The sequence below is a fragment of the Triturus cristatus genome, chromosome 7 (genome assembly GCF_964204655.1).
Source record: "Triturus cristatus chromosome 7, aTriCri1.1, whole genome shotgun sequence".
In the NCBI taxonomy this organism is placed as follows: Eukaryota; Metazoa; Chordata; class Amphibia; order Caudata; family Salamandridae; genus Triturus; species Triturus cristatus.
The window spans coordinates 463,072,309-463,084,789 of record NC_140590.1 but is presented as its reverse complement, the minus strand read 5'-3'; the positions used below and the strand labels follow the sequence as shown (position 1 = coordinate 463,084,789).

The window sequence follows — 12,481 nt, the reverse complement described above, 5'->3', positions numbered from 1 at the left end:
TTTAGAAAGATACTTCCAATGCTCCCGTTTGCAGCGAGATGATTACTGGTACAGGCCATTGTACTGTCGCGGCTTGATTACGCCAATGCGTTATACCTTGGAGCCCCCCTGGCCACTATTAAAAGACTACAAATCGTACAGAATTGTGCGGCACGTATGCTGATGAACATTCCCAAACGTTCTTCTGCTAGGCCGGCCCTTGCCATTCTTCACTGGCTCCCTGTCCAGCAAAGAGTACAATTTAAAGCTATTTGTATTATTCATAAATCATTGGCAGGAAAGGGCCCGCCCCTGATCCGCACCTGGAATCAACTGTACGTACCCAACAGAACCCTTAGGTCAGGGAAAAAAGGTTTAATCTGTGTGCCTAAGATCAAACATGCACGCAGTGGAGGCCGACTTTTTTCATATAATGGTGCCAGACTCCGGAACAGTATTCCATTGCACATACGATCTGATCCTGATCATCTTAAGTTCAGCAAACTAGTGAAAACCTTCCTCTTCCAGTAATTCCTTCGTAGTTTACCGGGTGCCTTAGCGCTGGGATGCCCCTGGGTAACCACGCGCTCTACAAATGTTCCTTCATTCATTCATTCATTCAATCCAGCAGTGCCCATTGAAGGCAGAGGGTGGAACCGAGCAGATAATATAACCCTGTACTTGGAAAGTCAGCCATCTTGAAAGCTCCCAGACTGCATGCTGGCTGATTTCAGAGGACATGGCATGCCTCTTGGGAGTGTAGTTTATAGGAGGAGGAATGAGGTGACAGATAGATTGGCTGGGGTACTAGCAACATTTAAGGGCGTCAGCGCTCTTTAAAACCATCTGCAAAGAGCGTGGCAAGCGTCAGGGGTGGCCCTTGTCCCCGCTGCTGTTTTGCCCTGGTGATGGAGCACCTGGCGTAGCTCATGCCGTGCGATGCTCAGGTGTGGGGTTGGCAGTGGGGAGCTGGTCTTGAGGACCGCGTATCATTACACATGGACGACATGCTCTTGTTCTTGAGTAACCTACAGCACTCTGGACCTTGGTGCCTTAAAATTCCCGAGCTGTACGGTGAGGCGTTTAGATTAATGAAAGTAAACCTTGCCTAGTAGATTAGGGGCAATGCTCTTGGGCGGATTTGGTGTGCTAACATTCCCTCTCGGCAGAATTCTTTTAAGTATCTAGGGGTCTATGCTTCTCCCATGCAGAACCTAGCCTGGGCCCTTAACTTTCTAAGTCTGGACCTATGGCTCGATCGCGACTTCAACTGCTGGGCCACACTACCACTGAACTCCATGGGGCCCACGGCCCTCTTTAAAATGGTGTGCCTACCACACAACTTGTATGTGTTGAGCAACTATCCATATTTCATCCCCCGCAAATGGTTTCACTCCTTAACCGTGAAAATGACCAGATTTGTATGGGTGGAGGGCCGACATCGAGAAGCTTTCCACTCACTGCATAAGTCTCCATTTAACGGAGGCCTGAGTCTATCAGGTATCTGCCTATATTACTTGGCAGCACACCTGGTCCCGGTCAATGACTGGTTCCCGAGACGGTGGAACGACCCAGCGCATCGGTTGGAGATATATACGCTGAGGATGGATGGCATGCTTGATGTCCTATATGGAGCACACATATCGCACACTTTGTGTTCCTGCACGAGGGTGTCCCTGGCCTGTTGGCGGGTGACTAACTCACTGGATGGTATCGCCGCTTCAATGGGATGACTCCTTTATGGCGTGGAACGTGGCTAAGTCATTTGTCGGCTCTGGAAGCCTTCATACCTTGGGATCGCCTTGGGATCTCCTATCTTGGGGATGTTTATAAGGAGAAGAACATTAAATCCTTTCAGGAGCTGAAAAGCAAATACTGCTCGCATAACTTTTGTCGGTACCTTCAGCTACGCCAGGACTCTTTGTCTGAGTATAGTACGTTGGAGGCGAAGATCTTTTAGGGGAAGTTAAGTAAAGGGGGCAATATCTTTGATTTATCGATTGCTGGTGATTCAGGCTCCGGATGGCCTTGACAATGCCTAGTGGCGATGGAAAACCTGGGTGGGAGTGCTAGACAAAGAAGACTTGAGGGAGGCTTGCATGACACCTAGGGAATAGGCAATATCAAAGCGGCTGCATATGATCCAGTTCAACTATTTGCATGCAACATATCTCACGCCAAAGCGCTTACAACACGTGCCTTTTGGTACACATGCGGCATTTGTGCAATGCGCTCTTCCGATGGCGGGGTTCTATCATGTTGCCTGGGAATGTCCGGTGCTGCGACCATTCTGGGAGGAGGTGGGTCACATACTCTCAAATGTCATAGGCCGCTCTCTGGAGTTCACCCCTCCTGTGGCTTTGGTTGGGCTGCTGGAGAAAGTGGGGGGGGGGGGAGCAGAGCTGAACGTGCAGTCCTGGGGGTGGCCTGTTTAGTTGCCAAATGGCATGAGGCACACGCATGGAAGCGGGAGAAACCACCAACAATTGGAAGTTGGGGTGCAGGTCTGGCCTGGTGCATCCGTCAAGAAAAGTCAGTTTTCAAGGCACGTGGCTACCCCCAGAAGCACGCGTGGATATGGGAAAAATGCGGTGATTATTACGGCCTGTCGATTAGAAATGGTAATGTTGTACGTATCATGTAACCAAACCTGCCACAATGTCACTCATGTATGTTGCACTGTGTGATAAACTGTCATACTGTAAAACCTCATTAAAGTTGGTTATGAAAAAAAAAAACATCTGCAAACAGAGGGGGAAAAAAAAGAAATCAAACCTCCATGCGCCCGTCTCTTTACTTCCACCCCATTACATTTTCTGGTGTTGTTTCATAGATAACATGCTTCTAATTTTCCAGTAGTCTAAATTACGTAAAGAGTACATTGCTCAGGCAAAATAGAATGAACTCAATATCCGACTAATATGACACATTCAAAACTGATATGGATTTTCCGTACATAACCATCTACATTAAGGAAAACAAGGTGGAAGGAAACAAAACTACCTAGGAAACCATTGGCTGCAACTGTACTACATGTCAATAGCAGTCATCCTCAATCACTTATTAACAACATTCTAAAAGGAGAAATCTTAAGAACTAGAAGAAACAAAAGTGAAAACATAACCTACTACACCAAAGTGGAAGAACTAACAGAACGCCAATCGGAAAGAGGATATGACAGACACAACCTCAAATAACAACAGAAAAAAATAGTCAAATAACTACAGGTCATCCCTACTAGAATAAAAGATCTAATAGAGACCCAACACCGATCAGAATTATTTCATGTTTTTGCGAGGATCATCAGTAGATACAGAAGTCTCCCAACAAACATTGGCCTATTAGCACACGTCATACCAACACGAAAATGGCACTCAATGTGTGGATTTGTAGATCACAGAAAAGCATATCAGGACTTTATTAAAAAAAACACTTGCATGTTATATTTACCACAATTGTTCCACACTTAAAGTAAAAAATAAAGACACACTTCAAATACATGGATGGAATGGACCAAACTGTAAAATCCTCTAGAGTAGCAGCCACTTGGCATTTTATCTGATCAGTTGCCCCTTGCGGCCTGGCGTATGTTGGCACTACCATACATCCGCAAAAAAACAGAATACATTTCTGAAATATACTTAAATGGGATGTTTGAAAGCCACTGTGCACTGTTTGGTCCCACTTCCAGTACAAGGCCACTTAAAGAGGAAGTGTATGAGCAAGAACGGGGCCATTCTCCGTCTCTTTAGGATACAGTTGCACATGCATTCACCGCACTCCACAGCTGTTCGACTCCTCGCTGTAGCTGCCACCCCCTCCAATCCCACCCATTTCCACAAAGACCACACCAGCCAGCCTTGTACATGGCAATTTATGAGCATAGTGCTCTGATGACTCCACCCGGAGCAACAGCATTCAGCGCTCCAAGGTACATCTCTGCAGCAATACTAATAATGGGCTGTCTACCACCCTCACATTAATGTGCTGGCTTGTACCTTAAGGATGGGTGAGGCTTCACCCCAGCAAATGCACATTCCAATCTTCAAGCCAAAAAATTTCATCTTTACCTGCTTTCTCACAGAGCAACCAACCCTGTTCTGGACTGCTCGGCCTATTCTTTCTCCCTCTCCTACTTTCTACCCCAACAATGGGAAGGCAAAGACCATGATGGCCTTTTACACTAGCTGTCCCTGGATGAAAAAAATAAAGATGCTTGGGAGAGCAAGAGGATGCTGTGTGGGGGAACGTGGATGAGGAAGGGTGGCAATGAAGGAAAATAGTCAATCCTATGCACTGTAGGTAATGTCCGATGTCAGCAGTGGAAGGATGATATCAAAACAGACATGATCATGGGCAGCACAACCACAAAAATAGGGTGCACATGCTATCGAATCAGGAGCAGTAAAGTGAGATAGACAACAAAGCTACCCAATCATGAGCAAGGAGCTGACCCATACGTTATGTACTGGAAACAAGAGGTCTGCCTACAGACAGCTAACGACGTTTAAGGCGGACAGCTAAAAAATAAAGGACACTAACCTTCAGGAAATTAATTAAGACACGAGTCACTTGATAGAGGAAAATGGGTGGCATTGACAATGTTGGGTTTTAGGAGCATTTGTTACCTTATAAACAGTTAACTGTGTGTTTGGTGCATAATTACGCTGAATGTCTGCTCAAGTCTTTCAATAACTTGTTCATGATTTTCTCACCTCAGTGCAATGAAAATGATTCATCAAGGCATGTGCTTCTATGAAACGCCCAATGCCGGGGAAATTATTGGGCCATACTGAATAATGTACATCAATGTATAAAGTGATGGTCTTCAAATGTTTTAATGATGGATTCCTCATCACATAAGACGAAGTGATCACGACTCCCCCGACCCATCACCCAAAACAACATAACATTTTATTGCACAAATTCATAAATATCAGACAAGACATTCTAGTAAGGTGCTTGGCTGCATTACAGCTCCAAAATATAAACACATACAGTATTCAGTATTATTTTTCTATTCATCACAATAAATGTCTAAAGTAAAATACTGCAAGCAAGTTAAACATTTCAAGTGATACATTGTGAAACAAAAGGATGTAGGACGTCAGTTAACATACAACATTTAAATAGCGTGTAGATAAATACTACAAATATTTCATAATATATCAGGATTTACGAAAGCACTTTTTTTGTAATGATGCAAACAAATATTTAAATAAGGGCAAAACAAATCAGAACACTCTACTTGGTGATAGGCAAATGAAAAATATTTGAAGAAACTATTTCCAAACATTATTATTTGTATGCTATATAGTTTTTATCAGTAAAACCACGCCACTTAAGACATTTTGTGGCTATTTCAATGGAAAATGTGCTGATACATTCTTGCCCCTGCCCTGATGACAATGCTGTTAATGTACTAAGAGGCAAGTCAAGGGTCAGGTGTATCCTATATGCGGCAAGATTTGTATTACATATGGAGTAACTATTTTGTCTATTAAATCAAACAAAAGTATGTTTTGTACAGCAGACATGCTGAGCTAACATATTTGAAGGTGCTGATATATGTAACAATGAAGAACATGGCAGTCGAGTGAACTAAAATATTTGCCTAGGATAGCATAATTTGAAACCTGATTGCAGGTCAAGTACATTACAGTTAGGTCGAGCAGATTATTTAAGCCACTAGACCTGCAAGTCTGGTAACATTTTGAGTTTTCGCTGCATGTATGGGGCTAGTTTCTTTCCTTGAACTAGGGCAGAGGACACACTGACTACATCACTGCTTTCTTGCTATTGCCTTGTGCCAGAATAATTATTACTTGGATGCAGCGCCACAGTTTGAACATCAATGATCTAAAGTCAAGGCCACTACTTAAAGGTGAAGAAGTATGGTTTGTAGTACACACATTACGGAGAGGGACAGTGCACTTACACGTCACAAGTGAGCTCTTAACATAACAATTTACTTACTTTGACACAAGCACTGCAGCTGCATCTCGAGCTTTATCACTGACCACCAAGTATGACTAGGAGAGCAAAGAAACAAAATAAACAAACCAATTAAGCAAGGATGGCTTCACAAAATACTGAAATAACTACAGAAATCTGAAAAAGTAGTACTGTATCAGAATATACAGATATAGTGAAATGACAGAGTAAGCATAAATACACTAAAGACTCACTTGGGCCCATTGCCTTGAACTAGCATCCCGTATCGTATACAAATACAGTGCAGTACTAGCACCTGTCAATCACACAACTACCATTAAAAATAAAAAATGAATTGTCTCTCAGTTAGTGACAGAAGAAAAAACAGGAAAAATTAGTAAAAAAAAAAAAAAACAAATCAATAGAAAGCCGTTCGATCCATAAATTAATTAAATGGCACAGTAAGGCCCATTACTCAAAATCATCAACATTGAAGGAAGACTTCCTTTGGGCTTTTTTTCCCCAAAGGAAACACTAAGGGCCCGATTACGATGCGGTAAGAAATGGCTCCGACCGTCGCTCGGAGCCATTCTTACTGCATCGTAATCTCCTGTTTAGAATAATTGCAGACTGACCCATTTGGATAGAGTCTGCCGGAAATTATTCCAAACAGGAGTTCCAAATGGCTTACGACGGGCTCGGGGAGCCCGTCTGCCATTCGTAAGGCCTTCAGTGACCCCTCGGACAACTCTTTTTGGCAGAGGGACTACGATGGCAGCTTCCCACTGCGTTTCTGTGCCGGCCTTCCTGACACAGAAAGGCATTGGGAATCTGTCTTTGGGGGCCCCCAGTAGGGCCCCCATGGGTGCAAGGCTGCCGTTACATGGTGCCCCCTGTTGATACCTGCAACTTGTGGCAGGGACCTTGATATGCCTGCCACGGGGTGTAGGGGAGGACTGCACTCCTGCTCTTTACAATTAAAGCATGCATTCCGTTCGGAATGAATGCTCCCATTGGAAAGACTCAGGTCCGTCTGGCATCGTAATCGGTCCCCAAATGTGCGCTGACGTATTACATTTTGTATATACTGGTTTGTGTTCTTCACTGAATCAATCTTTATTTATTTAGAGGTTTTATAAAGTGCTGGTTGCCATCACCGTTTAACTTCAAGGTGCTTTTTGCAGGGAAACCAAGTACTGCAACACAAAATACAGTTGGCATAAGAATCCAGAAGGAATAGGCAACAACCATCAATCTGCATTCTTTAAATGCATGCACAGTTGAGTGACGGGGACTCAGGCATATTTTTTGAAGAACTCAGTTTTAAGACGTTTTCCGAATTGGAGATAGTTTGGTTCAACCGACTACCATGACTAAAAGCTGCTTTTGAAACTTTTCATTCCGCTATGGTGCATATATAAGGAATTTTCTATTTCTACTGACTATATTGCGAGGCACACTGACAGTATACCTTCGCCCAGCCCCTGTGTACATATGGAAAGTAGGCAGGCTATACTGGATGACTTAACACCTTCCTTTGGGGGATTTAGGCTCACAATACATTCAGACTCTGGTCTAACCCAACTGGCTAAAGGCACTACAGAGTACTATACTGCACCATTGTGAACTTTAGGACTGATTTTTTTTTCTGTGTTTGAACTTAACTGAAAGACGTTTTCTGGATGAAAGGCAGATTTGCTTTTATTGGATGGTACACTGACCTACATGGAAATAAAGGATGAGTTAGTGCAAATAACTACCACCTATTTTCTGCGAATAATATTCATGAATAATTGTGCCTAATTATGTTCAGTCTTAGGGTGGTCTTCCCCCCCCCCCCAACGTTTTGCCTTCCTACTCCACGGTTTCTGATCTTGTTTTTGCTTGCATTAGGACTCTGAGATCTTTACCCCTGCTAACCAGTGCTAAATTCCCTGTGCTCTCTACTCTAAACATAGTAATATTGGCTTATACTGAATTGGCATATTTAATTTACTTATAAGCCACTAGTAAAGTGGGACTATGTGTACCCAGGGTCCGTATATTAAATGCTACTACTGGGCCTGCAGCATGGATTTTGCCACTCACTTAAGTAGCCCTTTAAACATGCCTTAAGCCTACTACTGCAAAGCCTGTGTGTGTAGTTTAAACTGCCATTTCGGCCTGGCAACATAAACCTTTGGCCAGGCCCAAGCCATCCTTTTTAATACATATAAGTCACCCCTAGGGCAGGCCCTGGCCAGCCCAGAGGGCAGAGTGCAATGTATTGAAAAATTAGGACATGTACTCCCAAGTCTTACATGTCCTGGTAGTGAAACTCGTAAATTCATGTATTACTACTGCAAGGCCTATCTCGCCCATAAGATAATATTGTAGTTGCCTTGTTACATTTTATAACTGTCATTTCTAAATGGGGAGAGGTAATCCGTTCAAGTTTGGTGCCTCTGGAATACTAATTCAAAATCCTAACTTATGGTGAAGTTGGACTTTAAATTACAATTCCGAAAATTACACTTTTAGAAAGTTGCATTTTTTGTTTCAGCTATTTTGTGCCTGCAGCCAGCCTCTGGTCACATGACTGGGTGTAGTTGGTAGGTGGGCTTTGTGTATTCCTCCTAGACAGCCTCACACAATGTGAGCTTAGGTGTGACTAGTAGAGCCATCACTGGCAGGATGAGAGAGAGGAGTTGGGCCAAGCCTCACTTAGGCTGTGTTCTGTCTTCACACAAAGTGCGTAACGTCCCTGCATTGTCACCAGTTTGCAGGCAGGGCATCTGTGTACTTCTAAGCCACTGTCTAGAATCTGCTCCCAGCTTCCAGAACCAAGGCCCCAGTGTATAAAAGAAGGACCTCTAACACCAACGCTTCAGTTCACTTCTAGACCTGTGAATACTTTGCCAGGAAGGACTGCCCTCTGCTGTGCTGACCTGCTGCCCTCTTGCCTAGGTGAGAAGGACTGGACCTTCATCTCTTGAACCCAGAGTGACTCCAAAGCCTATTTGGCTGGTCTCAGGGGCATAACAGGCTTACAACAACCTTGCACCTGGGCTCTGCCATCTGTGAGTATACCCTGCCAAGTGGGGCCACCTCAATCCTGGACCTTTGGAAGTGGGCCTAAGGTGCTTGCCAGCCCATGTGGATCCAGTGGTACCGATGCATCTTCTATACTGAGCGGCGCATCCCCAAGCAGAACTGATGCATCTCCTCTGCTGAGCACGTATTCCAGAGCAGAACAGATGCATCGCAGCTGCGGAGTGGATTGGACTGGTCACAAAGATCCGTATCACCTACCCAGTCCTCGAAAGCGACACATCAACCCATAAAGCGCAGTGCATATAAGGCACTGGCACGTGCATCCCTTGGCGACAGCCACCTCAAGGACAAACCATACTCAGCATCGCAGTTCCTCGGACCCGACATCGTCCTGACAGCGCACCCCATCCCGGACACCAGAGTTCACATCGCAAGGCACGTCTACGGGATCCTCGATGACTATGCAACAGGACCTCACACCACAGCCTTGTTGCAACTCAGAACAGACACATCACTTCCACTGCAAGAAGCATCTTCGACGCAGATCCTGACAACGCTCCGGAACAGGATTTAAGGTACTTGGTTCAGCTGGGCTAATTGGGCCTCTGTCTCCGACGCATGCTCCATTGCAGTGGGCCTGAAGTTGTGACTTTGTACCAGTCCGTCACGGCCAGACATCCACAGTTGGTAGAGGAGCCCAGAACCCGGAGCCAACAGAAAAGGCGGAAGACAGCAGGAGAAGAAGAAAAGGAAGAGGATTCTCCTGATGATGGACAATCGAAAAGCCCTTATTTTACAGATAAGAAACCTTTGAGAGGGAGGCAAAGGTTGAACTGTGAGAGAAACCCCTGCGAGGGAGTCAGTGGTATCACGGCAAGTTTCAAAGGGACGCAACAAAGTAGCACCTATGAGAGAAAAAAAACAATGCCAACTGTAATAGGGGGGCCAGCGGAGAACCCCACTTGGCAAGGCCCTCGCAGAACAGGGAGGCTGGGTGGGCGTTAAGGAATCTGCGGCTAGACAACGTCTCTACCAGATACATCGTTACCGAAGGTAAGTAACTGGTACATCTGATAGAGACATCTAGCCGCAGATTCCTTAACTTAGAATAGATACCACAGCCATGCCCCAAAGGGAGGTGGGTCTGCGACAGATCAACAGACCGCGCCAAGCATCCGATCCGGCAACAGAGTGATGGATAAAGTGGGGGGGGGTGGGGGGGGGGGCTGTGGTGGAACAGCCCGACAGCAACCCAAGCAGCTAGGAAGAGCAGAAATAACAGGATGGCAGATATCCTAAAAAAATGCCAGAATGGTGCTACACCATACCCATATTAAAAAAGGGGGCAGGTAGAATGGCCGGAGCCATATACCAGAGCAAAGAAAGAGAGAAAGAAAGAAGAACCACTCTCCGCTTAGTGGCGCACAATCAGGACACCGACTCAAGTTCAAAAAAATCAGAAGAGATGCAACCAGAGCCTAACAGACTAGCCCATAGAAGGAAGGCTGAAGGAGCAGTTGCCAAAAGCCCAAAAAGCAAGAACTAGAACCTGAGCAATGCGAGTGGAATAGCCGGCAGGACAAGAAACACGCAAAGTGCACACCCAATCCCAAAAAGGGGAAATAGGGGCAAATAGCATAAATGGTAAATCCGCGGAAGCAGGAAGAAACATGCAGCAGGCAAACTGCCACAGAGACCTCAAAGTGGCTTACAAAAAAGCGTAAGTGTGCCCGACCGGGCTGTATGAAGCCAAAGCGAGAAACAACCCACAATATAGACCTGTAGGCAGTAGTGAAGGACCACTGCCATCATAAGAGCTGTCCCGCAGGCGTAGCATTAACAATTGGAAAGAGCCTCAGAATTCAAGAACAAACACTCCAGAGAAGGCACGTACGGTGTGGAACACCAAAAATTGAGCATTTGTCAAATTGGGAAATCACCCCAGTAAGCGGAAGCAAGGAGGAACCTATGGGCAACTTGTAACAACTTAGAAAAGCTCCCCCACATATCGCAACCCAGAAAAGAGGTGACGATGTACCGGATAATACCGGATAATACCGAGTACAGTAAGGGCAGGTAGGAGCCGGTTTTGAAGACGAGAGCAAGAAACCTCCCAAGGAGGTGGAACAGGCAACAGGCAGGATGACCATGGCGCAAGAAAATGGCACCAGGGAAAAACATAGAACGCCGTACAACGGATCACCAAGCAACGCATGGAGCCCAGAGGATCTCCAGGCCCAGGTGAGATAAGCAAAACTATATAATAGCATACTGGTACCCCACATGGAGTTTGTATACCCCAAACAACGGGGAACACCTCTTAGGGCAATAAGCCAAGCCAAAAGAGCGCAGTATCGGAAAGAACCCGTGAACATGAGTTCCGAGCCGTATGACATTACCGAGCTGAGCCATCGGCTCAATACCACAGTCAGAGGACCAGACACAGCAATCTATGGAACACGGACCAACTGGCAGCACAAAGCAAAACGCATCCAAGGGATGCCAATAAAAGGGTAATCACCCTTGACCACAGGAAAAAAAGACGTAAGGCTCACCGCCCATGTAAAACACAGAGTGCAGCTAAAGGATGCGAAATGAATAATACCACCACAAAAGAAAGGACTAAGAAGACCTAAATGGGAGGACGAAAGCCCGCAAGGAGCCGATGAACTGCCGACTCGACGTGAGCATCAAACAGCAAAACCCCATCAAAGGGTAAGTCAACCAGTCGCTCCCGGATATTTTCGGGGAAGACACTATCGCGTAACCAAATGTGACACCTTAAGGCAACAGAGCACGCCATAGCACGTCCCAAAGAATCCGCAGTATCTAAAGCTGAGCGGATTGTGAATTCGGCAAGGTCGCGGCCATCCCGGAGGAGGCGAAGGAGATCAACCCGAGCACCTTCAGAGGTGGCCGAAAGCAAAGACTTTGTAGAATCCCACTGGGCAGAAGTAGCCCGTGCTAAAACACACACTGTATTCAAGGATCGTAGGGCTGCACTAGTGGAGGCAAAGACGTTCCTGCCCCATGACTCTAGCCATCGGGACTCCAGAGAGTGAGGAAGCATTAGAGGAGGCAGGGAGGGGAAAGCAGTCTGCAACACAAACCCTTGCACATCAGGGTGTACAAAAAGACAAAACGGGATCATGCATAGCTGGACGGTGGTGGTGCAAAACTGAATGAGCCACCGGGTCACCTGAAGCAGGCTGGACCCAGGTACCTAAAAGGGTATCATAAAGGGAAGCCTCAAAGGGTAGAAGCGGCTCCACACTCTCGGACCCCGGATGAATGACCTCAAGCAAGGGGTCAAATGACAAGGGGGCAGAAGGGGGTTGCATGCTTAAAATGGGGATGGGCAATGAGACCACCTTCAAAAAAGCCGCACCCGCCTCGGTAGCCCTCCGTGGACAACAACTCATCAGTGGGGGAGGGTTGTAAACTGACCCTCCCCAGACAGTGAGGGTGTGACCAATGTTCCACAGAAGGGAGTCCCATGGAAGAATGAGGATCCTGACGTTGCTCCTTGGGAGGC

The 12,481-nt window shown here is 46.0% G+C and overlaps 1 protein-coding gene across 1 annotated transcript in view; it reads right to left on the bottom strand.

Annotated features, from left to right (window-relative positions):
• The window catches only part of TBCD (tubulin folding cofactor D), a 2,329,415-nt gene that overhangs the window by 2,130,680 nt on the left and 186,254 nt on the right, over positions 1-12,481 (bottom strand). The window contains exon 7 of the mRNA XM_085616794.1: positions 5,956-6,011. Coding sequence (XP_085472920.1) covers positions 5,956-6,011 — 56 coding nt within the window. The remainder of the gene's footprint in view (positions 1-5,955; positions 6,012-12,481) is intronic.